At 45.2% G+C, this 27,604-nt stretch overlaps 1 protein-coding gene across 2 annotated transcripts in view; it reads right to left on the bottom strand.

Moving 5' to 3' along the window:
- FBXO21 (F-box protein 21) overlaps positions 1-26,968 on the bottom strand; it is a 37,813-nt gene extending 10,845 nt beyond the window's left edge. Inside the window, exons 1-10 of one of the 2 annotated variants that reach the window (XM_024758507.1) lie at positions 26,730-26,968; positions 25,716-25,851; positions 23,715-23,809; positions 17,172-17,293; positions 13,965-14,111; positions 13,528-13,664; positions 12,426-12,562; positions 8,635-8,814; positions 7,425-7,557; positions 373-584 (exon numbers count right to left, since the gene is read on the bottom strand). In XM_024758507.1, the coding sequence (XP_024614275.1) occupies positions 373-584; positions 7,425-7,557; positions 8,635-8,814; positions 12,426-12,562; positions 13,528-13,664; positions 13,965-14,111; positions 17,172-17,293; positions 23,715-23,809; positions 25,716-25,851; positions 26,730-26,968 (1,538 nt within the window). The remainder of the gene's footprint in view (positions 1-372; positions 585-7,424; positions 7,558-8,634; positions 8,815-12,425; positions 12,563-13,527; positions 13,665-13,964; positions 14,112-17,171; positions 17,294-23,714; positions 23,810-25,715; positions 25,852-26,729) is intronic. The other variant, XM_024758508.1, reaches the window with a different exon arrangement.
- Between the last annotated feature and the right edge of the window lie 636 nt (positions 26,969-27,604).

Genomic DNA, 27,604 nt, shown 5'->3' with positions numbered 1-27,604 from the left:
CAATCGGCCGTGTCCAAACCCCGGGACCCAGCAAGTCCCTACCACCCTCAGATCCAAGGAGAGCGAGACCACTGGAGAGAGTGAGGACGACGAAGAGAGGAGAGGAAGAACGAGGCTGACAGGGCTTCCATCCCCCACGGAGAAGGGTCACTACACACAGTAGAAGAGCTCCCCGTTAGGAAAGCAAGTTGCTTCTTAAAAAACAAAAAGGTTAAAGATATGGTTCGGCCTTCGGTCCTCGCTGCGATGGGCCTCGGTCGTTGCTGCATCGGGTCAGGTCCCCTCCAGGTGCACCCCCGCTGCTCCGAGAAGCGGGGCTCACGGCGCTGTGTCCTCTGCAGCCGCGCCGGGGGCGGGCGCCGGGGCACTCACCTCTTATGCTTCATAATGAGCCCAATGGCATAGCAGACGTCTCTGTGCTTCTCGTGGGAGCGGAGCTTCACCTCCACGCCCACCTCCTCCTTCTTCCGCTCAATGTGCTCCAGCGTGTGCTGCACCAGATAGCCCACCGCCCCGTGCTGCCCGGGGTCTAGGGTTTGGATGTGCTGGAGGATGTCAAGCACCTTCAAGACAAGACAGAAAGACTAGGAGATAATATTTTCATTTAGGCCTTTTCTTTTTCCTGGCAAGGGATTTAGACCTATGTAACCTGAGGAAGGGCAGCGAGGCGAGGTGGGCTGACGGCCCGTTACTCCACAGGCTCTCACCCTGTCGGCGCTCTGTACGCCCAGAGTCACTTCACGTGCTGGGGACTGGCCCCGGCATCCAAATGGAGCCAGCGTGAGCGGGAGGAACTTTTTGGAAACACGGGGACCGGGGTCCGCACAGGATGGGGACGCGAGGGCCTGTCGGACTAGGTGAACTCTAACAGCTTCCAACATTCTTGGTGAGTGGGGGGACTCGATTTCTTACATACGGACAGGAAACATTTTCAACCTGCCACTCACGAATTGAGAGGAGAGAGAAATGTGAAACTGCTTCAATGGTGGTCAAGAGGCTGAGTGACAGACTGGCCTCAGTGCTGCAGGAGAGGGGAAGGGGTCACGGGGAGGGCACTGGAGTGACAGACGCAAATCAGCACAGTCCATTTATGATGCTACCTGTGAAGAATGAAGATGTGCGGGGCAGGGTTCTGAAATCCTACTGGTCGCTTCAGTGACTTCAACTCACGGCGGAATTCAGCGTTCAGGCATACAGGGTGAAAGCCCGTCTCCCCGCAATTAATGTGACTAGCTGGCAGAGAAGCACTGCCTGACCCCAAGGCTCTGCTCTTTCTACTGCACCCAGTGCCTCTACGGAGAAACACAAGCTCAAGGAAGGCTAACACACGTGAACAATCAGCAAGCCCCGCGCGCTCACAGCTCAGCCGAGGGTCTGTGACACGGGTCTCCTCCCACTTACGGATGCTGAGCAGACAGAGCAGCCGGACTCCAGCCCCGGATCAGTCAAACGTGCCGTTTTTACCCTTGAATTAATTTATTCACTTATCAAATAATGATTAGTAACTGCCCTATTTCCTGATACATTGTGAGCCTATAAAAGTGTCGTGAAAACTACAGCTTTATGCAATGTAACATATTATTTTAAAAGCCAATCTTGTCTTCCAGAATGAGATTTGCAGGATCTCAATATTTGCTGAATACTTATTCTCTGCTGGTCACTGTGCCAAGCCTGTCACATTTTTTACTTCATTTAATCCTCCCAACTTGAAGGTCAGCAGTCCAATCACTGCCAATTTCAAGAGGAATCAGACGCAAACAGAGCCGCTCTCCAGGCCAACCTATATAACCGCATCAGGACATTGGATTTACGTCAACAGCGTGATTCCTATTTAACCTAAACACATGAGACCTGCGACAAATTTTTATACTCGACTTAAATCACTCAAATCTCCCCCTTGAAAGACTCGTTCTAGCTGCAGCCGGAAAATCTGCTCATTCTGGACTTCACCCTTGACCCCCGCCTCAGCAACAGAAGGCCCTGCTCCTGTCTCAGCCTTACTCCACTCGAGCACAGCAGTCGTGGCAGGTATCTTCTTGCTTATTCGATTTTACCCTTTAACGGAAAACAATCAACTTACTCTAACGGTAGCACTGCGCTTAGGCGCCTCCCCACCCTATTCACAGCAGTGTGTGCCCTCACCCAAAACGACATTAAAAAATTGTCGCCTTCTCCACTCCCAGCCAGTTAGGCCTAACAATGGTAACAACTGGCATCAACCGACCCTACATAGCATTCTTGCACATGTTCACACATGCTTTTTTAAGGCCATACTATTCATATGCTCCGGATCTATTATTCACAGCCTGAACAACGAACAAGATATTCGAAAAATAGGAGGCCTATTCAAAGCCATACCTTTCACCACAACAGCCCTTATTATTGGAAGTTTAGCACTGACAGGAATGCCTTTCCTCACTGGCTCCTAAAGGCCTGATCACTGAAGCTGCTAACACATCTTATACCACTGCCTGAGCCCTGCTAATAACTCCAGTCGCCACCTCCCTCCCAGCCGTCCCAAGTGCTCTCATCCCCTTCTGCGCACTGCTAGGACCCCCTCACTTCTCTCCCTTAACCTCGATCAATGAAAACAGCCCACTCCTAATTAACTCCATCACACTTCCTACTAATTGTGTTTTTGCTGGATTTATTATCTCCAACAACATCCCCCCAACAATGGTCCCCCTAATAACCATGCCCCCATACCTAAAATTAACTGCCTTTACAGCGACCATCCTGGGCTTTGTACTAGCACTTGCAATTAACCTTAACGCACAAGACTTAAACTTTATTTACCCCTCAAATATCCTCAAGTTTTCTAGGCTTTTAGGGTACTTCCCCACTACCATGCACCGTTTACCTCCCTACCTAAACCTATCGTAAGCCGAAAATCAGCATCCTCCCTCTTAGACTTAAACTGACTAGAAAATATTTTACTGAAAACCACACCCCTTATTCAATTAAAGCCCTCCACGCTAGTTAAGCAACTTGCCTGAGGTCATGGGGTTATGAAGACGTGCAGTGAGGATGTGGACCCAGGGCTGACTCGCAACCCCAGGTCTCAGTCACCTTCACATCAAAGCAGGAAGAGGAGTATTTTAATTGACTGTTAGGAACATTTTCAAACACATAAAAAATGGACAGAGGGCTTCCCTGGTGGCACAGTGGTTGAGAGTCTGCCTGCCGATGCAGGGGACACGGGTTCATGCCCCGGTCCGGGAGGATCCCACATGCCGCGGAGCGGCTGGGCTCCTGAGCCATGGCCGCTGGGCCTGCGCGTCCGGAGCCTGTGCTCCGCAATGGGAGAGGCCACAGCGGTGAGAGGCCCGCGTACCGCAAAAAAAAAAAAAAAAAAAAAAAAATGGACAGAGTGGTATAACCCCAAGTAGCAGACCCAGCTTCAACCAGTACCAGCCAGGAGCCAATCCCATCCACTTGCCACACCCGCAGTGGCCTTGTAATGTAGGGGACACTAACAACAGTTGTCCCTTGTAGCTAAAAGCATATGATTTCACAGTAAGCTTCTTGTGTTCCCCTCTGCAGTTCCAACTAGTTACTGCTGACAACTTTTCTATAGACACAGCTTCCCCTTTGTTCCTGGCAGCCCCTTCCCACCAGATAAGTGAAACATACATAACGTGGAATCTTCAAAGCATAAAGGAAGTCTTGAACTCAGAGTATCAGAGGAGGAGATAAGGTTCAGGGATGATTACTCCCGTCCTTCCCTTGGTGTGTGGATGATAGGGTGAAGGGAGAGGGCAGAAACGGAGAAGGCACCATGAGATGTGCCCAGTGTGTTTCCAAAAGCTGTGCTGACAGTGGGGCACCATGACGTCTACAGCTAAATGCCTAGGCCTAGAATCCCAAGAGCCCACAACCTTCAGAGTAGAGATCTTGGAACAGGGGCGACTACTGCACATGACTGGCAACTTGCTCTGTAAAGGGCCCGAAAGTAAATATTTTAGGCTTTGTGGGCCGGACGGTCTCTGACTCAACTACTCCCCTCTGCCGCTGTGGCTGAAAAGCAGCCAGAGACAGTCCGCAGACATGGACACGGCTGTGTGCTGACAGAACGTATTCACAAAGCCAGGCGGCTCTGGGCCCAGGGGCCAGTTTGCGGACCCTGCTCTGTCCTCTTAACTGCAGGTTTCCCCCGACATCTCTCTGAAGCTCTTGGCTCCAACCTCTGGACATCCACTTCTGTGGGCTCTTCTACTTTTGGGACTTCAGCTACTAGATGCTGATGCCAAGAGCGCCCACCAAGCGCGGTACTCCATGGCTCCAGGTCATGCCAATCAAACTCAGCATATCCCAGACGGAACACTGTCTCCTACCCCGAAACAGGTCAGTTCCCCACACACTTCAACTTTTAAAGTGGCCTCCCTTATTGGAAAATTGGGATATTCTCTTCGAGCCTCCTTCCTTGTTCACAGCTAACGAATTTCTGTCATTTCTTAATCATTCATTCAAATAAAATGTTGTACCTACTGGGTGGCAGGAATTGTGTTGAGAGCAAGGGGAATAGCTACAGTAAAGAACGAGACGTGGTCCCTGACCTTCAAGAGCACGGTCTCGTGCGTGGTTAAGCAGCTGTGAGACACTCCGCACAAGCTTTGTGGAAGGGCGAGCTCAGGGCCGTCATGGTGCAGAGGGGCAGGGAGGGGTTTCAGAGGCAGGAGATCAGAGATTCGGGAGCTGCTGACCTACAGATGGTAACTGAGGTTAAGGAGAGCTGGTGAGATCACTGAGGGGAACTGTGCACAGTAGAAAGAAGTCTAGAAACTACCCCACAGTGTAGAGCCTTAAAGGGAGAGACAAAGGACAGCAACTAGCGAGAGCCTGGGAAGAGGGGACCAGAATCAAAGGAACAGTGTTTTGAGTGGGGGGATGACCTCCAAGTGATCAAGAAAGATAAGGAAAGACAGGTGTCCACTGGATTTGGCAACAAAGAGAAAGGTTTAGCAAGAAGGCATCATGGGCTTCCAGTTCATGTTGGGGAGGGCTGGGAATGGAGCCCCATGCTCTGCGCAGTGCGGGGGAGGCGAGGGGGAGGCCATCACAAGGACCCTGGCCAGGCTGGGAGCAGAGAGGTAAGGTGGAGCCATGGGCAAAGCCGGGGGCTGTTGTCGGAGGCTTCTCCTTCTCTTTTTTCAAAGATGAGGGAGACCTGAGTATGTTTAATGCTGACAGTAGAAGTAGAAACAGGGAGCTGCAGATACAGGAGAAGAAATAAAGGAAAACTTAGTAGTCCAAGGACAGGCAGCAGGTTGGATCCAGAGCACACGGAGTTTTGCCTTGGAAGACTGAGGGACATCTTTTCCACTGAATGTGGAAAATGGAGGGAAGGGATAACTACGGATCGGAACGAGGATGTAGGTTTAGCAAGAGGAGTAGAAAATGCCCTTCTGTTGGCTTCTTCAGAAACAATCTCGCCTTGGCCCTGGTCCACAGGGTTCAAGCGTGTGGGTGGGCTGTGAATCTGAACACCTGATGCCATCAACTTCTGTGCGGGAGACCTTGGCAAACTACTTAACTTTTCTCAGTGCCTCGGTTTCATTGTTTGTAAAAGGGCAAAAAACAAAACAAAAGTAGCCACCCCAAAGGGCTGGCAGAAGGTACTGGAGGTGTGCAGCACTGAGCTCTCCCAGCCGTCCCCACCACTGGAGGAACCTACTTCCCTGTGCTCTGAAATCGTTCCCCGGCCTTCTAGGGCCACCTCAAACCCTTTCTCCGGAAAGGACCCTTTTCTAACTGCTTCCGCATCCCCTGGAGCCTTCCTCGCTTTGGGCCCCAGCTCTCCTCCACTGTCATGGGGTCCTTCCTGCAGTTACAGCACAGTTCATGGAGGCGAGACAGTTGCCACACATGGGGAAGGAGCCACTTTCCCTTCCTGAGCTTAGATGCAGGGAGCGTCTAGGTGCCTGACCCCAGCAGCCCACGAATGGTCATCATGGGGAAAAATGTTCTGCGTGTGACAATTCTGGAACTTGTTCCAGTGACATCTGCTTGGAAGGAAGGCAATCCTGACCATCTGAGGAGGATACCAAGGAAACTCCCCCAGAGGTAGCACAGGAGACCTAAACTGAGCCTGTCCTCAAAGGGAAGGATGCCAGGGCTTCTACAGACGTTCCTCCCAAAGGCGATGTCAACCCTACTCCTTCTAAGGCTGATATGTAATTTAAGTACAGAATCTACTTATGAGGAACCATGCTTTGAAACCATGGCTGATGTGTAATTTAAGTACAGAATCTACTTATGAGGAACCATGCATTTTACAAATTATCATGAAATTCCTGAACTAATGTACAGTAAAAAGTGAAAGGAATTAGTTATGTATATCCTGGTATCAAAAATAAATCAAGTAAAAAATAAACTATTCAATTCTGGACAAGGTCGTGGGAAGCAGGTGGTGACCTTGGTAGAGAGCCTAGTGTTCCAGTAACTCTTCTATCGCATCACATGGGTGTCCTGGGAGGACAGCCACTGCCTGGGCTGTAGATGACATCTGAAGACAGGGGCTCAGGGATTTTCCTACTGACGCACCCTTTCCTAGAACTACGGTAGATCTTTGACACTGTGAATAAATGAGGCAATGTATATCTAAGCAACGGTGAGTCACTGAGGTTATTTACTTTCTCAAGGAAGATTTTACCACTCTCTAGTGACAGGGCTGATGATTTTATGGTGATGTTCCTGTGAGAGCTTAGAATTCAAGTCTCTCACCCGGCTGTCTAAACAAAGTGGACTATTAGCATATTCCCATGGCCAAGCAAGGGCATGATGGGGATGAGCAGCTGCTCCTGCACTGTGCTGCATGGCTGGAAGCATACATGTGCTGCACCCGCAGCTCTTGAGGAGTGGTGCCGACCCCAAACATGGTGGCCTCTGACAGGGCTTCCTGCTGGCCAAAGCGGGCGTCACAAACCTGAGAGAGCCAAGTGGAACAGTAAAACCCAACAGTTTCCAAAGGCATAAGCAGTCCTAAAAGCATCCAGCAGCTGGACCTGAACACATCTAAGATCTCACTTTCCTATGCCATGCAGGGCTATTTACATGTGGTCAATTTAGTTGCTAACAGCACAGCTGGAGGATGAATATGGAAACTTCTGCTTCCCCTTGAGAAGGGTGGCTTGGGGAAAATACATCTTTGGGGCACCAGTGGGTGAGAGGTAGGGCCGAGGCCTTGTGGTTCTGGGAATTTAAGGCACTGATCACAGAGAGAATGGGCAATTCCTGGCAGGATAACTAATTTTTAGTAGAATAAAAGGAGACAAAAAGTTAAATCGATGGGTCAACACCAGGAGACTGTGAATAAATCTGTGTTTATCCTCCAGGTTAATACAAGGATAAACTTGTAAGCGCTGCCTCTCAGCTAGGATTTCCCTCTCTAAGGCAGGTGCAAAGCATCAAAGTAAAATAATTACCTTCTCTGGCCAGATGCCCAGGTGGAAGTAGAGCCTGGCTTGGAGAAGGAGGAGCTGCACCTGGTCCGGGTACATCGCCAGGTACAGATCCAGGGAGTCCCTCAGGAGCTGGTACGACTGGTCGATGCCTTCCCTGTGGGGAAAGAAATCTGTGTTTTATCCTGTTTGCTTCCGAGCTAAGACCCTCTTTTTCAAGGCCCAGATCTTAAAAGTAATGGACACAAATCCCACACGTTCTCTGATTCTGATACTTCCTCTCTTCAGCAAAGTTACAACACTCTTAACAAAAAAAGATACACAAGAAATAGAAATTTCGTACTCCACTAAGTTAAAATCGTAACTGTTTTCCTTACAGAGTCACCTTGATAACACTGTACATAAATTAAAAATGGACTCTGAATAGGTGGAGGACTATTAGGTCAGTGAAACTCTTCTAGATGACACTACAGCGGTGGGTACACGTCATTACATGCTTGTCAAAATCCACAGAATGTACATCAACAGCAAACCCAATGTAAACTTGGACTTGGAGTGATAATGGCGTGCCAAGGTAGGTTCATCAACTGTAACAAACAGCCTGCTCCCGGGAGGGGGTTGCTGAAATGAGGGAGGCCGTGTGTGTCCAGAAGCAGGGGGTAAACGGGAACTCTCTGTACTTGCGGCTCAGTTTTGCTGTGAACCTAAAACTGTTCTTAAAAAAATAAAGTTTATTTAAAAAGAAATTCTGCCATTAGGCAGAAAACTAATACTCCAATCTATAAATTTCTATTTTCCCTGTAAGACAATTTTCCTTGGACTCAGAAGCAAGACTGTTTCATACTTTCGTTTGTCCTCTTACCTAAGTGATAGAAAGGTATAAATTCAAAGACAGCAAAGCACTAGGAGGTGAAAAATACTTGTTGCCAGTCTAAAATATTCTTGTTACTGGAGAATGCTTTCAGCATTTATAAAAGAGAACTCGCCCAAGTCCACTGCAAAGATCTCAAAGAAAAGTCACTCAGCACATCTTAAGTCTGGATAGCATTACGTCAAGGGAACCAGTTTTTTCCCATGGTGGGTAGATAGCTGCAGCTGTCCCAACTGTGCCACAAAGCATCCGCTGCTTCTCTGTATCACAGGTAGGCTCATTAAATAAAATTCTCTGTAAGGTAATTTGCACCTCCAAAGACGCACACGCCGCGGAAGTACTGGAAAACCAAGAAAACCTTACCGCTTTCCCAGGCTTAAAAGGTTTCCCACCATTCGCTGTAACACCTTCTTTACGTTCACCACCCCATACAGCGCTGCAGTCACATGCTGGCCGATCAGGTATTCACATTCTTTCACTGTCAGCTGCTTGCCTTTCCCAAAAGCATCTATGTAGATGTAGTCAAAGATGTCCAGGGTTGCCCTATCCAAAGAGCACACGTAGTGAGTCGTATCTCAGATTAGAGCTGAACAAGTCAATATTTAAAACCCCGTAATAAGTAGCTCAAATCAGAGAATGAATGCTAACACAGTGGCATTTCTACTGACAATATCAAGGCCTTGCCCAAAGTCTGAGATCTGACCTGTATGCACACGCTGCTGTATTAAGGCTGCAGTGCACTGACACTAGAGAAATAGCCCTGGTTTATGCCATTCAATATAGTTAGAGAGATTTACTCTAAAACTCACTGCCAGGCCTACCTATCAGAAGTCTGGTTGAGAGAAACATTTCTGGAATGCCTGAGCCAGTCTATTAATTTCACAGAGTAGCAGCAGTTAACCTCTGCGGATCCCGGGCCCCTTGAGGCCGTGATGACAGTTATGGGGCCTGGGGTCACAAGGATTCTGGCCTCAGCTCTGCAGATGCGCTCGGGAGGCTCAGGCTGGGACCCTGCTCCAGACCCCGGAGAGCTGCGTCCCTGGCCTCCACCTCCCACTCCTCCCATGGAACCGCCCTCCACGACCCGAGCTCTTGCACGTGGGGGTGGCCCACGCCGAGCCGGGCCGGTAGGCGGTCACATAAGCAGGTTCTCACCTCAGGACCTCTAACGATACTGCATTCACCCTACGAGGACTCCTGAGGGATTGAGGTGGGACTTTGTTTCAGGGATAGCTGTGTTTTTTTTCTTTGAGCAACTGTTTCACTTTGATAGAGACTTTCTCTTCGGCAGCTAAAAAGCCCAGTCAGATTTCTTCTTTGAGTCGTATTAATAGCCTGCCTTTAGCAAGACATATATAATTGTTCCAGAAATAAGGAATGCCCTTCAACCCTTTTTTTGGGTCTAGGAGAACCACACAAATGCACACAAGTTTACAGGCAAAAATCCTAAGCAAAGTATGAGCAAATCAAACACAGCAAATGTATAAAAATCCACATGAGTAAGTCAGATGCTCCTTAAGAATGAAAGGAGGTCTGAACGCTAAAACATTTCACCACATGCAGACTAAAGGAGAAAAACCACATCCTATCTGTAGACACAGAAAAGAAATTTGGGGGAAAAAAATCCTAGTTATTAATAAAACTCTTAGCAAATTACGACTTTATTATTGTGTTTTTCCTTTTTTTTTTTAACCGCACCATGCGGCATGCAGGCTCTTAGTTCCCCGACCAGGGATGGAACCCGTGCCCCCTGCAGTGGAAGCGTGGAGTCCTAACCACTGGACCGCCAGGGAAGTCCCAAATTACAACTTTAGAAGGCAGCTTTGATCATCTCAATGAAAGGTACTGCTCCCAAACATCATGTTTGAGATGAAATTTTAAAGTCATACCCAAGGCAGAGTGCCTGCTATCACTGTTTCTATTCACTGTGTACAAGAGGACCCCGCCAGCAGAATAAGTAAAAGAGACACAAACGTACAACAGCTGGAAAAAAAAAGAAGAAATAAAACTGTCGCAATTCAGACAATATGACGGTCTACACAGAAAAGCTGAAAGACCTAGCAAATTATTAGCACTAATAATTGATCCAGCAGAGGTGCTGATAATCAGACCCAGATCTAAGTCATCAACCATGTCCCTGTGCACCACCGAACAGAGACGGCGTAATTTAAACAATTACCATTTACAACAGCAGCAAAAAGTTACGGTACCCAGGAACAAATCTAGCAATATGTCAAAGAGCTGGATGTAGAAAACAATAAAATATTTTTAAGGACACTAAAGATGACTTAAACGTGCAAGGAGATGTGTTTACAGACAGACAGACTGAGCAGGGAAGCGCAAGCAGGCCATACTCCTCACGTGAATCCACGAATCCAGAGGAGCTCTGGGCCCAGCTACCATGCCAGAGCTTCGAGGCGCCTGACAAACGGGTACTGAAGCTGCACATGGACACCAGCCTACGAGGAGCCAGGGCAATGCTAACGGACTCCGTGGGGGCCTCGCCCCACCGGTCATTACGACTAACGATAAAGCCACAGTCAACGCGACACTGTGGTCTCGGTGCAGACACAGAGACCACGGGCCCGAGGAGCAGTCCAGTCAGGACGCAGAGGGCCTGCAGCCCAGCAGCTGTGCGCTCTCCCGCCAACCTCCCGGCCTCTCCCCAGCGGGCCAGCCCTTTATGGGTCTCAGTGTTTGTGTCCGCCAGGTGCTTTGGGTGCTAACAAACCACTTCATTGTTTATCTGCATCGTGGTGTATGCTCACTGTAGCCTAAAGAAGGAAAAACAATCCTGTTACCACACACAAATGTGGCCGGCAATAGGTCACTGTGGTAAGTAACATGGTAATTGGTGTTTTAAATGCTTTATATCGCGCAGAAATCCTTGGTGGATCATTATATAAGCATTTAAGAATATTTTAGAGATATTTGGGGAAATTGGTTGGGTTATTCAGGGAGAGGGAATGAGCTGAAAAAGCACTTTTCTCATTTAAAATAATGGAAAATGGGTGCCTGCTATCCAAAAGAGAAACCATCCAATACATTTTAAGGAACAGATTCTATCTGGGAAACAAGGGAAGCCCGTACTCGCTATTCAAGGAAACATACACATGTAACGAAATATTAAAATTTGCGTGGAAATAACAAATACTTTCAAACTAACTGGCGGTTACCTCTAGAGAGAAGAGGAGGGAAAGGGATAAGGAAGAATACCGAGGAGCCGCCAACTTACAGACAAGTTTTATTTCCTAAACCCGGAGGTGGAAATATAGAGACCAGCATGAGAAATTCCACCAGGCGTGTAAAGCACTGGGTTCTCTCATTTAACCCTTCAAACCACTTTATGAAAAACATTAGCCCCATTTTACACAGGAAGAAACTGAGGCTCAGAGGAAACCGAGGACTAAATTCAAACTTCAAAGCTCAGCTACTTTCTATCATTCCACTCATCACTTCACCAAACAGTACCACAGCCAGTCATTAAGAAGTAGTTTGAAGTAACAGGATGTAATTAAATAACTATGTTTCTTTTCCCTCTAGATGGCACTTTTAAAGAGACCAGTCTCTCTAGACTATAGCTGAAAGGGAGCTTTATGTCCAATAGGACACCAGGTCTCAAACAAGAGAACAAAATAGAACTCATTAACCTGGTCTGCAAAATGCGCATCAGGTCACCAACCTTGCCTAAAAGGAGTGCCGCTGCTGAGAACTTGAATATTTGCTTTTGCACATGGATGAAGAACTTGGGCCCAGTTCCCTCTCCCCTGCTTCTCCCTCCCTCCTTCCCTCTCTTCTGGGGGGAGATTTTACGGAAGACTGGGAAGTAACAGTTTCTTTAAGAACTCTTTGTACTGATCTGCTTCGGAACAAAGGGACTCTGAGATTCACAGAAGATCCTGAACTCTTAGTCCTGTTCTTTAAAATTAAATGTTTTCTCTGAGGTAATTGGAGATTCACATGCAGTTCTGAGAAATAAGACAAAGATCCAGAGCGCACTTCTCCCACGAGCAGATCACGGACGTGGATACAGTCAAGAGCAAACCAGTTCCATCACCACCCTAGGCCCCCTTTTAACCTCTGTTGTTACATCTCCTCTCAGCACAGTGGAAATGAATCCTCAGGGCAATCACGATGTGTCACGGATGGCTCACCCTTCTGCACCTTGGCACCACCTTAATAAGAAGTGACTGGGGAAGTTGACAGGCTCCAGTGGGACCCCCAACTGCCGGGCAATGGTCAGGTAGAGCAGAGACATGCTGATTGGGATTCCAGTTCTGCGGATTAAAACCTAGCAGAGAAAAGAAGGCTTTAGCTTCACAGAGATGAATCACACCTTCTCACCCCTTCCCCACACCTTCTCAGTGGCCACCTACTGTGCATCAGGTGAGAGGACAGGTTTTCAGGCTTAAGTGGATGAATATTTCATTTACTTAGATCAGGGCTCTCAGACTACAGTCTATGGGCCAAATCGGGCCCACCAACTGTTTTTGGATGGCTTGCATAAGAAGAGTTTTAATATTTCTTAATGTTTAAAAAAGTCAAAAGAATACTATTTCATGAAACATGAGAACTATATGAAATTCATATGTCCATGTCCACATACAACATTCTACTGGAACACAGCCACATGCCTTTGTTTCCGTATGGTTTGTGCCTTCTTTCGCTTGACCGTGGCAGAACCGAGTGGTTAGGACAGAGGGTACGTGGCCTGCAGAGCCAAGGAGAATCACTGTCTGGCCCTTCACAGAAAAAGTGTGCAGACCTGTGATTTAGGCCCTCCTTCTTCTAGGAAGAACGTAAGGCCATTTCAGATAACGTGTGTAAGATATGACAAAAGAAAATACAAGTCTCACGGAGAGCAACAGAACAGATATGAAAACAGAGACAAGTAGGAAGCAAATAAAAAACGAGCATCAATGACGTAGCTGGTCATGTGTTTCCTCCAGTCTTCCCGGAAGCCAGTGCAAAAAGGTTAGTTTCATAGTTTAGTGTTCACAAGATGCAAACTGATCACACTGAGTCAGAGAAGTCCTATTTCTAGTCAGGAATTTACTTCAAGGGTTTTCAGAGGATGCTCTGTGATGAAGTAGGTAAAAGCCACAGCAATATCCTCACAGTAGAGGCAAAAATGAGTTTCACTGGGCATTGAGAGATGAACAAAATCTATTATTTGCCCTCAGTAACTGTACAGTTTATCAGAGATAAGCTTAATATATATATAATTATTACATTTTCTATCATACACATATTTACCTGGTGCATATATAAGTTTAGGGCATTATAGTAATCCATTCGGTTCCCCTTGAACTTCAGTTGGTCATAAAGGACGTAGTTCATGGCATCCAGCACCTGGCTCTGGAGTTCTATTTCCATTATCATGGAGGATTCACCTGAAATACAGAGACCTACTCTGAGGACACAAGCACAAATAACGTTGTGACCAGTGTCCCAAATAACCTTTAACATGCAGACACTGGCAATGTCCTAAGAATATACATCAGGTGTTACCAACCCAGGGTGGAAAAGACAACACGTATTTGAGGTCTTTTACATCACCCAGGTGAACATGTGGTTGTATCATCAGTCGATTTTGGGGGACATAATGGGAATGCACTGCAGAAGTCCCCAAATTAATCAATTACTCTACGTTTTCTTTTGCAAATACAGCTGTATCCGAAGCAGTTCCACACCTGCCTTGAAGGCCAAGCTGGGGTGGCGACTATTTATGCCCCGGAGGGTTTTGCAAACAAGCTCCACGATGCTGTCAATCTGGGCCTGAATGTCTCTGAGGCTGATGTCGGAGAGAGGATTGCAGTACTGGTCAATATACACTGCACCTGAAATGAACAAGAATTACCGAGTAAATTCCTACTTCCACCTTTTCTTATCAGTGGTCATTCACCGCAGACTCCTGGGGCCACAGCTCTTCACACCACTCCTCCAGATGTGGTCCTATCTCGGATGTCAGGTCTGGCTGCTGCTAAGACACTGAGAAGGAGCAACATCCTTACAGCAAAGATTACATTTCGTTATTATTATTATTTTTTTAATATACCAAAACTCTCTCAGAGGTCATGGACTCAAAAGAACTGTGTGATACATGCCATATCTCCACAGTCTACTAGGAAGAGAAATAAATACCATAAAGGAGATCTTTTCAAGCTACTTCTCTGTCCCTAATTTTCTTATAGTTCAAAATCCAACAACTCTGAAAACTTATAAGACAGTTCATTGAGACTTAAAAAAAAAATAGTTGAAAGCCCTCAATGTCAGATATACCATTTCAACAAATTATTCCTCTGAAAGGTGAGCCGGTAAATGGACTTTGGAGATAACTGGACTTTGAAATTAAACAGTTACACTCAGGAAACCCACAGCTAGTAAGTTGTACAGAGCACACCAGAGATACTGTCTCTCAAAAATCACTACTCTTCACCACCTTTGGTTTTTTTTTTTTTTTTTTTTGCGGTACTCAGGCCTCTCACTGTTGTGCCCTCTCCCGTTGCGGAGCACAGGCTCCAGACGCGCAGGCTCAGCGGCCATGGCTCACGGGCCCAGCCGCTCCGTGGCATGTGGGATCTTCCCAGACCGGGGCACGAACCCACGTCCCCTGCATCGGCAGGCGGACTCTCAACCAGTGCGCCACCAGGGAAGCCCCTTAGGTTACTTTTTAACCCGAGACCCAGTGGGCTAACCTGCTCGTCTGCTATAGGACGTTTTCACTCGGGAAGCTGTAGAGTCACTTTAAATTCAAGAGGTCTCAAACCAGCTCAGGACCTGGATCCCCTACTTACACCCCAGTGGGTATCAAGAGACCTGGACACCAGCCCCAGTTCTGCCACCAGCCAGGGAATGGCTCCTGGGTCTCCTCGGGACTCAGTTCCCCCAGCTGTCGGCTGAAGGGCTTTATGCTGCACAGCTCCGCAGCCCGTCCTATCTGCTGCTGCTTCGACTTCGTCAATGGCGTCAGATGAGTCTAGCTGGTCACCAAGGATCAAAACCTTGGAGCCAATTTCTATTCGCTCAACTAGTTAAAAACCTTCAACAGCTACCCAGTGTCCACAGCACTGATGTGAATGAGCTGCCGAAAATTATAATATTACTTAATATTTGAAAGATGAAAGAGAAGCAATTGTTTTCATAAATAAAGCCTGTCAAGTTATTCCTGACTGTGGAATAAACAGAAGATGCATGTGTGACGATTCCAGGATGGTGAGGATATTTTATTTTAATGAACTGAAGCAGATACTTCCTGTCCTTCTGGATGGTTCAATCAACAAGAATCTGCACTACACACTGCGGAGTACATCCTGATCGTAACATAAGGACAAGGAACACAAGAAACACAGTGACTATTAAAGAAACACCTGTACACACAGGAAGCAGAGGATGGATAGGGTTTACCAGCCACTGCTACTGTAGGTCCGAGGCAGTAAAATCTGCAAGTGTTGCAGTTATCACGGAAACTTAATGCGAGTGAAACCTGAAATGAACTTGGAGGGTGAGTAGGATTTAGGAGGGAATCCTAAGGAAAAGATATACCACGAATGAGAAAGTGAAGCCAGGTGTATGTGTATGGCGCCAGTGAGGATAGTGGCCTGGCTGGAGCAAATGGGACACTTTAGAGAGTGATGGGGAAAGGCCTGGCTGAATTATGGAGGGCACTGAAAGCAGGCAGAGATTTAATTTCAAAAAGGAAATCAGCTGGCCACGTCGCAGGCTCACACGGAGTGCTGGAAAGGCTGGGTTTCAGGCTAGGCCGGCTGACCTGAGAGCAGGAGGGCGTGATGCCCATGAAAGCAAGTATTACTTAGAAAGCTGCTGCGGGGAGAGGTGGCAACAGCCTGCGCGACACCAAGAACAGAACGGAGACACGACTATGAGAAACGCTGGAAAGGATAAAGAATCAATGAATTGCGTAAGTCGCTGGGAGTAGGGAATGAAAGTGAAGGAAGAGTCATATCTGTATTTCATAACCATAATTTGTGGGAGTGTTTGTGTAATATGCTAGGAATTTAAAATAGTTTTTTAAAAATGAAGTCACGTTTTGTTCTTGCTCAACTCAGTAGGAACAGAAAGTTCTTCCCTTCATCTTGCCTGTCCACTGGACTTCTTTCCACTCAGTTCTCATTATGGACAACAAGACTCACTGACATGCAAGAACATTTTGTCCTCATTAAACTCCAACCAGAGAGGTTAAGGGATTTGCTTGAGGTCACATGGAGACAAAACTGGACACATTTATTTCTGATTTGAAATGAGGCTTCAAAGCTTAGAGACAGGGAATTAACCTCATTAGCTAAAATGTCAGCCTCATGCTTTGAACCGATGATGCATCTTTAAATTTATTTATTTATTTATTTATGGCTGCGTTGGGTCTTTGTTGCTACGCACAGGCTTTCTCTAGTAGCGGTGAGTGGGGACTACTCTTCGTTGCGGTGCGCGGGCTTCTCATTGTGGTGGCTTCTCTTGTTGCAGAGCACGGGCTGTAGGCACGTGGGCTTCAGTAGTTGTGGCTCACGGGCTCTAAAGCGCAGGCTCAGTAGGTGTGGTGCATGGGCTTAGCTGCTCCGCAGCATGTGGGATCTTCCCGGACCAGCGCTCGAACCCGGGTCTCCTGCACTGGCAGGCGGATTCTTAACCACTATGCCACCAGGGAAGCCCGATGGTGCATCTTTATAAACACTGTCTCTTTAGCTGACCGCTAAAAATTTTGACCAGGTCTTAGCTCTGAATTTAATCGTTCTGCCTACCTAATTGATCAGACCATACAACCCAACCTCCAGAGGCCCATGTAGCACAGTTCACTTTTCCACTGCTTTTCCATCAGGGCCACTTTCACTGCTGCTCTAAGGACAACTCAGCTGCCTATCAAAATATCAATGTTGAAGTCTCACCTTCAAGATATGATTCATAATCATCAGGCTGCTGAAGAAAAGCCTTAAGATTATTTAAAATTTTCTGTTGTCGCAGGTAATAAAGAATTTTTTTTGCGTAGTATTTCCAGGTCAAAGCTTTTCTGGAAAAAAACAAATAAACAAACAAGCAATGAGTCAATAAGAATTAAGATATTAAAATTCTCAATTATCCATCTTTTTACTTCACACTAATCATACCACGTTAAGAGTCTACTTAACAAGAAAAGTATAATTGGCTCACAAGCATATAGTACGTATCATGGAAGCTGACAGCACAATTTAGGGTTTGGCATTTGTAATTTAACACTAAGTTAGCTGTGCTGAAACTCAAGAAACAGTTATCCATTTGGCTTCAGATTTACTAATAGGAAATGAAAGAGAAACCTGAAAAGTCAGGGGAGCTGGGTGAGTCTCAGGAGACAGGAGAAAGGCATTTTGGAAGCTTTCTGGCCGCTCGGACCTTGGGCTGCTGCCTTTCTCCTTCTACACTCACTGCCATCTCATCCAGTCTCAAAGTTTCAGACACCATCCACACTGACACCCCCCAATTTATTCTCCAGAACAGGTTTTTCCCCTAAACTCCACACCTGTATATCCAACTGCTACAACCACATCCCACTTCAATATCTGATGAGACCTTAACTTTCTTCCCCTCCTAGAGTCATGCCCATCTCAGATAAAGGCAACTCCACCATCCAGTTAGGACGCCCTCGGAGCCATCCTTGACTCCTTGCTTTCTCTCACAGCCATATTCAATCCATCCACCTATGCTCTTAGTCCTATCGTCAAAATATATCAGAAATGTGAGCACATCCAACTCATCTAAACCACCGCCCTCTTTTGTCTGTGTCATAGCAGCTTCCTGCTTTGATCCTTGCCCCTCACAGTCTACATTCGACATGGCAGCCAGAGGGCGCCAGGTGACATGTTAAGTCATAGCACAAAAACCCTCTGCCCCAAATTCTCCAATGGTTTTCCACGTCAATCAAAGTATATAAAAGCCCAAGTCCTAATGATGACCTAAAAGGTCCTTTAAACTCTCGCCCCGTTACCTGTCTGCCCTCAGTTCCTGTATCACCCTCCCCACCCAGTCCAGCCGCCAGCAATGCTGGTTTCCCGGCCGTTCCTTCCTCACACCTGGCTGGAGTTCACCTTAGGCATTAGCACTCAATTCCTCCTGACTAGAACATTCCTCCCCTGGGGATCTGCAATCTGTGCCCTCATCTCCTTGCAGGTTTTGACTGAAATGTCGCTTTGAGTAAGGCTTTCTCCCACCATTCTATTTAAAATTGTACCCCCCCGTATCGTTCCCTCACCCTCTCCCCTGGTTAATATTTCTCTATAGCACTTCTCATTTTCTAATATAATTAATGTCTTAACTTTGTTAAGCATCTCTCTTCTCCACTAGAGTGTGAGCTCCATGAAGGCAAGGTTTTTTTTTTTTTTTTAAGTTGAGCTCACTGCTGTATCCTCAGCTCCTAGAATGGTGTCTGACACACAGCAGATGCTCAATAAATACTTGCTGAATGATTGAAACTCTTCATCAGATCTCCCAAATATGCACAGGGATTATGGGAAGTAGGAGGGAGACAATCAATGATTAACTTATTGGCCTGGCTTCATAAATAAAGGACTCTCCAATCTTCAGGGAGTAAGTGAAAATGAGCAGAGCTAGGTTTTACTAGCTTTTTAACCTTTGAGCTATAAAGTGTACCAATCTAGAAAATCACATGAAACAAACGAATAGCCTAATGAATTATTATAAGGGAAACACCCTTGTATCCACCACTTAGGCCAAGAAATAGAACTTTGCAGAAACCCCAGAAGCTCCCCATGGGCCCTCTCCTCCCCCCCATGACAATGATCACAATCCACACCTCAATGGTCATCACTACCTTGCTTTTCTCTAGAGTTTTTGCAAATGTGTATTCCTAAACACTCCAGACTAGTCTGTTTACATGCTTTTAAGTCTCTTAATTCACAGGATCCCCCTTCATCTTTTTTCCCCTTGTATTTTATTTGTTGAAGAAACCTGGTTGTTTGACCTGTACTTTCCCATAGTCTGGAATTTGTTGACTGCATCCACATGGTGTAGCATAACATGTTCTTCTGTCTTCTAAATTCCTGTAAATTGGACGTAGAGGCTTGATCAGATTCAGATTCCATTTACTTGGCAAGACGACTTCATAGGTGGTAGTGAGTTCCATAAGGAGGCAATCATGCCTTGGTTGTCTCTTTCTGTGATGTCAGCAGCCATTGCTACTCAAAGGCCCAGGTCTGTTAATTCATTAGAGGCCATAAAGTGGTGATGTTCTAATGCAGCCATCCCTTTTAATTATTAGCTGGAATACTTCTATAAAGAATAATTTCCCCTCATCTACTATTTGGTCCCCCAGTGGCATCGTATGTAGGAATAGGCAGGATAAATGTTCACTTCTTTCCCTTTATCGTTTTCCAAAATAATAATTTGGGTTCTTATTATCCTCCAAAGGTGACCAATTAGTTGTTGTTAAGTATTATTATGAACTCATGGAGCTAAACATATTTGCTGTATTTCCACCCATTCTAGTTACTGTCCACGCTGATGCTCAAAATCGCTACATCTTTGGCCAAAGGAAGCCTCTTCACGTTGGCCCCTGAATACTTCTGACATGAAATATTGTTACTTTTCTCGCTACCTGGTTCTAGGCTTCCCAGATGCTTCCAGGGTCATCTTTTACATTGCCTGCTCTGGACCTAGAATCAGGCGCTTCTCCAAAAACCCTGGCTGCTTTTGATGGGGAGTAGGATGAAGACCACAATCTGAGTGCTAGGGATGATCATTTCTACTAGGTTGGTTATTGTTTCTAGACCTTTTCAGTGGGCAGATACGAAGTCTAGTGTATAAGTGTGTGTACACACACACACACACACACATATACCTACACGTATTTAAACATAAAATATCTTATGAATTCATACTGACACATCTAATTCAAATTCAGAACTATACAGTTTTTACCTTCTTCTATTTTGTATCTATATCTTTTTTTCCTCCAGGAGAATCCTGCTTCTTCAGGATACCAGTGATGAATTAGAATACCACATAATCACTCATTTGCTTTATTCTACCTCGCTCTTTTATACACACACACACACCAGCCTCAGAATAACAAGACCAATATTCTTATCACCTTGATGATTCCTGAAAACACCTAAATATTTTGTTCACGATCTCCCCCATCCTCTGCTCATTTCTTCTGGACAGCTGTGTTGTGTCTACACTGTCAGGGCGTACAGCCATCACATACAATACTTTTCCCCCTATCACCTGTCACTTGGATTTAATTCTACAAGTAAATATGTATTTAATGTTCACCACTAGTTCTTGCATCAGGGTCTCTTTAGCTATTTTGGTTGTCTGAAGCTCATTTTCTAGCATATTTTTCAGGTAGGGCTAAGAAGTCCCTGAGTTCTTTCAAGTGGATGAGTTTTTCCACAGCCCTTACACTTGGAAGTCAGTTTGGCTGGATATAAAAATACTCGGCTGACATTTTCCACCCTTGGGTATCTTAAATGTGTTACTCTTTTTTCTCTGGCAGAGAGTACTGCTGTTGAAAAGTTTAATGATTTCTGATTTGTTCTCCCTTATAAGTGGCTTTGTCTTTTTTGCCTGGATCCTCAAAGGACTTTTCTGTCTTTAAAATCTAGTAGTTTTACTGAAATATGTCTCAGTGCTGGTCATTCTGGGTCAATATTCCCAGATATAGTGTATGCCCTTTTAATATGTTGCTTCAAATCTTTATTTGTAGGATGTACTCTTCTTTTAAGACCACATAAAACACCATAAATGTAAACTGTTTTTAAATACCCAGGGACTGGTGCCTTAGCACCAACTACCCTTCTTCCTTCCTATGCTTTCCATATCCAAACAACAAGCATTTGCCAGGAATGAATACAAAGAGGGTCCTTCATGAAAACCGTCATCCCCAAATACTTACAAACAGGAGAGTATTCCTTATAATTAAAAAACAACCCCGTTTTAGGTTCAAAATACTTGTCAGGCCGAAGGGTACCATACTTATGATAATTTCTAAGAAGACTATAACGATACACACTTCTAGTGGCTGTGCATATTTAGTCTTTTTTTTTTTTTTACCAATCTGACAAGGAAAAATCCAATATTTCATTGTTATTTAACATTTCTTCCAAGAGTGAACTTAAAGGTCTTTTTACTTGACTGCCAGCCACTTGGACTTGCTCTTCTGAGAATGTTGTCCTCTTATCCTTTGTACATTTTTCAATTTCTTTTCAGAAATTTTAAGGATTCTATTGACTTTGTTTATGGTTTCTTTGGTCATACAAGTCTATTTGTTTAATTGCAAAATCATTTGTCTTTTTTTTTTTTTTTTATTGCTTTTGCATTACCAGTCTTGGTTAAGGAGGTATCCCCAGATTGTACATGAAGTCTCCTATTTTCTTGAAGGATTTTCATTGTGACAGTTTTAAATTTTAGGTTGTTTAATCTCTTGGAATTTAATTTTTGTATATGATACAAGTTTTACTTTCTTCCAGATGGATATTCAGTTATATCCAATACCATTCATTAAATAACCCATCTTCTCCCCTCTGAGTTTAAATATATTAAATTATCTGCTATGCTGAGACATGAATTTGAATTATCCTTTGCCACTGATATAGCTATCTATTTTTATTCAAATATTGTATTGTTTGATAACAGGTAGTGTCATAATATGTTCTAATATCTAGTGATGCAAGTTTCCCATTGTGATTATTTAAAAATTGTTTTTTCTGGCTCCTGTGAATTTACTATTCTGTATATATTTTATGACAATACTATCCATTCAAAACACACAGAACTCTCCCCTCCCAAAACTCTTGTTGGATCCTAACTGGAACAGCACTAAGTTTATGTATTAATTTTGGAAGAATCAACATTTTCATGATGGTAAGTCTTCTTATTCAAGGACATGTTATCTCTTACGTTTTTCAAACAACATTCTATAGTCTGACCTAGGAAACCCATCCCCAGGAATCTAATACTCAGAAATGAATGCACTAGCAACACCACCCTCCACAGTAACAAAATGGAGAAGAAAGTGGTCACCCATTAATGGGGGATGATTAAATAAGTTATGGTATATACTACAAAACAGTATGCAGCCATTAACAAAAGTGAATTTGATTTTTACCGTTGATTAGGATAGATTTCCACGGGGCAATGTTGAATGAGGAAAAAAAGATGTTGAAAAGTACCTATTATTTGATCTCAGTTTTGTAAAGTGATGATCCCCCTCCATCCGCATGTATATCATATTAGCATGGAAGCATACAACCTAGGTTGTCATCATAAATTATGGGACTGGGGGCTGGGAAGGGCAGTGCAAATGGAGGGAGAAGGAAGGAAAAAAACAACATAAATAAGGAAAAAAAAAAAGTCTGCACTAAACATCAAACCAAACCCAAAACAACCAATAAACTGAGTATGTATAATATTTATGTATTTAACAGTTTATGTGTATGTATGTAAAAAGGCCAGGTCGACTTTTATTTTTAAGGCTGCACAATACTGACTATTAGATCACACTTCAATTCATTTATAGATAAACCAAAATAGAAACAGAAAAATGACCTCTGCATCAGAACTCATCCAAGGCCTAGAATAGTGACACATCTTACCTCTCCCCACAGCTGTTCCACTGATAGATATTTCTCTCTCCTAAACCCCCTTGAAAACAACAAGAAAAATGTCTTGCTCCCTGTTTGTGAGACATTTCACAATAATCTCTCTTAAGGAAGATGTTAAACTAGCACTCTTATCTTCCATCACTAGTAAAGTTTCTAGAACTTTTAGAGCAGAAAATCTTTTTTGTAGGTTAAGCTTAACTTTTTCCAGATAAGCTGGAAGCCAAGTCATCTTTCAGGTAAACTGGAAATTAACCTTCACAGCAGAAAATATAAGGCATAAAAAAATTTAAGCAACAACCAAGAGAGAATGGATTCTTCTTAATCAGGAGAGAAAAAAGGCTCAACCAAATATCTATAATGTTCATTGCCAAAGTAAGATTACTGCTTACCAGAATTCAGAAATTGTAAAAAAAAAAAAAAATTATCCATTACATTAAGACATACGTAAGAAATTTTTTTAATTCAACTAATGACAGGCAAATTTGGTGGTAGCAGATGAAGAGATGACAACAAAGAAAAGATAATCTGTATTACCCAAATGATATACAGATACAAGTACCCAGAGCACAGTATTTGACCCATAGGAGGACTAAATATTAATTCTCCCAAAAGGATTTTTGCACCATTTCTTTAAATATCAATTGTCTTGGGGTATTTAACTTATATACATGGAATTTTTCAAAAATATAACTATGGCAACATGAATGTAACATGAAATATTTAGAAATACATGTACCACAGTTCAGTCACATACAAATTACAGCAATTAATTCTGGGGTTATTATTAAAACACACAAACAAACTAACAAAATCCCTGATAAATCTACAGCTTACCTTCCTTCCATATTTAGGATACACACCAGTTCATCCTCAAAAAATATCTCTGGTCCCTCAAGATTCTCAATGTCACTAAAACCGTTACAAGGGACCTATGAAGAAGAGACACAAAGAGGCCTCAGTAACGAGTAATAATGTTGTCACTCTCACACACAAATCTGAGTTGCAAACAAAGCTGCTCATTTCTATGGAAGTGGTTAACACCTCTCCCACACTATCTTGCACCACCCACCCACTAGAGGTGCAAAGGAACATGTGGAGTAACAATAATTTGTTCAGATCGTAACTGTTAGCTGTAAATGAATTATCTTTTCAAAGACTGGAATTTCTGAAAGTGATAACTTACATCGGAAATGTGAAGAAAAATAGCTCTGAAATGAGGACTAGAAATACAAAAATCTCCTAATTCACAGTAACTATTCTGTGCAGTCTACGCTGTACTCAGCTAGGAGTGTGGGGCCAGAGAGAGAAGTCCAGTGCTTTGGGCAACTCTTAACCGACTGGGCATGTTTCTCCTCTGTAAATTGAGGTGGTGGTACCAATGAGTTTTAAGATCCCCTTGATTTAAAATTCTATTACTTCTCCCACTTTTCTTTTTGAAAGTAGCCAGGAAATTTCTTGTCAACCTGTGTGCATGTTGAAAACACAGGAATACAAGGGTCCTGAGCCAAAGTAATCATCCACCCACAGATCAATCCTAAGTATACTGCTGTTATGTTCAAAGTCCTCGACACGCTTCTAATCAAGCAGAGGTACAGGGAAAGAGGGAGCTGGGGAAAAAACACAACAATGCCTTATTATTAGACAAAGGCACAAGCTGTTAAGTATGCACACAAAACCAGCTGGACTGTAAGTAGAGACAGCAAACTAGCAGCCCATGTCCAAGTGCATTAAACACATCCAGCACCCACATATATGTATGTGCAAACACATTTAAACCAGAATGGAATACCTGTGATGATGAATGCTCTTAGCCAGCGTATGGCTTATCCAAAGTAGGACATAAATTCTGACCATTCTAACATGAACAAACATTTATAGAAATGAATTACACTAGGAAATAGCTAGTTTTATTCTCTATAGGGGAACAAGTTCAAATTTGTCCAAAGTTCAAATTTTCCCTTTCAAAACTCGAAAAGCCTTGAAAACATTTCAAAACGTATGAACTTCATTAAGCAATAGTAATTAAAATCAGAAATAGGAATTAATCTTTAGTAAACCAGGATAGTAAAATAAATCAGACTGGCTCCATTTCTAGACCTCCGATCAGAAATAAACTTAAAATATTAGCGTGGACTGTTTTCCAGAATTTACAAAAAGTTAAGAATCAGGACCCGATACAGAAACTTCTGTGAGATATTTTGTGGAAGGGAAACCAACCAACCCACCCATGCACTTCAGCAATATTAAAAAACAAACAAACAAACAAAATAACTTTCCAGGGATAATGAATACAAGACGATTTAATTGAGGGAGTAATAATTCTTGATTTACAGGTATGTCTTGATTTTAGACATGTCTTAATCCTCTGTTACCTTAACAAATAATGCAGTTCACTACTGGTTAGAACCTGCAAAGCCAGAGAGAAGAACCATATTAATTTTGGCAACGCTTCTGGAAAATAACTGGGTGAAATCTGTAGTGTTTAATCATGGATAATACCCCCAATCATGTGGAGGTTGCAAAATATATGTTTAACCCAATTAAAGAGAAACAATGCTGATCACTGCGCTGCGGGTCCCTCCTTCCCTCTCCCTCCCCCTCTCCCCCAATTCTCTCTGGCTTTAGAAAAGTAAAGCTGGCAGGGACAAATGGCTTCACGTTGCTGGATAGCAGGAAAAGGACACAATGACTCTTGCAGCCATCTAAGTGAGGAAGGGATTGTGAGAGCACTGAAAAGGGAGATAGCAAAAAGAGCTGGATGAGCTCATGCCTACAGACCCAGACGCAGACACCACTACCATGCAAATGCTTAGAGCTCCATCAACAGATCCTTACGTGCTCTGAAAAGAACCTCTTTGAGAAGGAGGCTACAATCTTCCGGGCCTCTAACCCAGCTTTTTGCCGAACTTTATACTCCTCCAACCAATTGACGTAGTCGGTGGGGCTGTAGTGTTTCATAAGGGAAGGCCACCTACAAGGAGAGAAACACCCCCTCAGCTTAAGAGAGCCTCAAAGGCAGACAAACACGAATCAAAGGCAGCCTTGGAAAACAAGGAAAGCGGCTGGGTTTAGGGGTCAGAGGGGCCCTGGCGATGGACCTAGTTCAAATCTCCACCCGGCACGCACGCACTCGCTTTCGGCGTGACCTTGGCGTAGCAGTATGAATACTGTGTTTCCACTCCCCATTTATAAAATGCGGACAGTGGGAGCAACAACAATCATAGTGATGACAATCACAGTTAACATTAATTGCGCGCCTCCGAAGAGCCGGGCCCTGTGTAAGCGCTCCCTATACATCAGCTCATCTAATCACCACAGTAAAAGGTAGGTCTAATCAACACCGTTTAAAGTCGATGAATGAGGCTCAAAAAAGGGAAGTCGCTACCCCCAAGGTCGCACGGCGAGTACGCCAGGGCCAGATTTTATCCCGGGTCCCACACCGAAATCTGTGCTCTCAGCCAACAGCCAGGGGATGATGCGCCCGCTTCCTCCAAGGGCTGTAAGCAGCACTGCATCACCCGGTCCGTGTAAACATTCTAGCACAGAGTCGGGCACAAAAGAAGCGCGCATGATGGATTAGCCGTGATACCACGGTCGTCATCCTTTATGGAGGGGCCGGCTGCTGGGCGCTTCCCAATGCGCAATCTGGACACCGGCGGGTCCGCTTGGCGTGGACCGAGGGGCCGGCGGCCTGGAGGCCTTTGTCTGTCTGTCCGCGGGAAGGGGTCCGGGGGTGGGATGCGGGGGTGGGGTCCGCGCGCGGGCAGGGAGGTGGCGGCTCCGGGCGGCCAGGCCCGGGCCCCGTGGGGCGCAGAGAGGGGGCGCGGGAGGCATGGGCGGCGGGCTCACCTCACCCGGAACTGCTCCTTCCACACCTTCCCGCTACTCTGGCACAGCTCGCGCAGCCGCCGGCAGGTGCTGGAGACGCGGCCGATGTCGGCGGCCGTCAGCGAGCCGCTGCACAGGATGTACTCCAGCACCTCGCCGGGCAGGTTGACGAGGCAGCTGAGGCCCGCTGCCTCAGGCGCGGCCTCCTCCGCCAGCGCCGGCACCACTTCCATCGCGCTGTCGACCGCTGCCGCCGCCATCTTGTCCGCGTACCTGGGGCCGCCGCACGCGCGCGCGCGCGCCAGGGCGCCCCGCTTCGCCCCGCCCACCCGCCTTGAGGGGTGGGCGCCAGGGTCGCCCCACCCACGCCCGTGGCCACACCCCCTCGGCCCCAGCTGCTCTCGAAGGGCTGAGCTGTGGCCAAGGAAAGGAAATGCGTTTTGGAAAATAACAGCGCGGTGGGGCCTGGAAGCTGTGAATGGACAATAATAGTGGCATCCATGTTTATTATGTGTGCGGAGCGTTTCCTGTCAATGAGCTCGTCGGCCCTTACCAATAACCCTATGAACTGTTCTTCTCCCCAAGTTACAGATGGGGAAACTGAGGTTCAGGGAGATAGATAGACTTGTTGGGAGTCCCTTGTCCTAGATTCTAATCCAGATCCGCTTGTCTGCTTGACTGTATGCTAAACAGTATGCTGTAATAATAACAAACTTAATATTCATGAGCGGGTGCCCTGCCAAGCACTCTAAATCCGTTCTTCAAGGATGCCTCATTTGAGCCCTCTGCCATAGGTACCACATTTTATATACGTTCTACAGATAAGGAAAACCTGGCTCATAAAGGTGGGAGTCACTAGTTGAAAGTCACAGAGACAAAAAGTGGTCGAACCTGGA

This window comes from Neophocaena asiaeorientalis, unplaced genomic scaffold (assembly GCF_003031525.2).
Source record: "Neophocaena asiaeorientalis asiaeorientalis breed wild unplaced genomic scaffold, Neophocaena_asiaeorientalis_V1.1 scaffold77, whole genome shotgun sequence".
Classification (NCBI taxonomy): domain Eukaryota; kingdom Metazoa; phylum Chordata; class Mammalia; order Artiodactyla; family Phocoenidae; genus Neophocaena; species Neophocaena asiaeorientalis.
The sequence above is the reverse complement of the archived record's forward strand: the minus strand, read 5'-3'. Positions and strand labels throughout refer to the sequence as shown.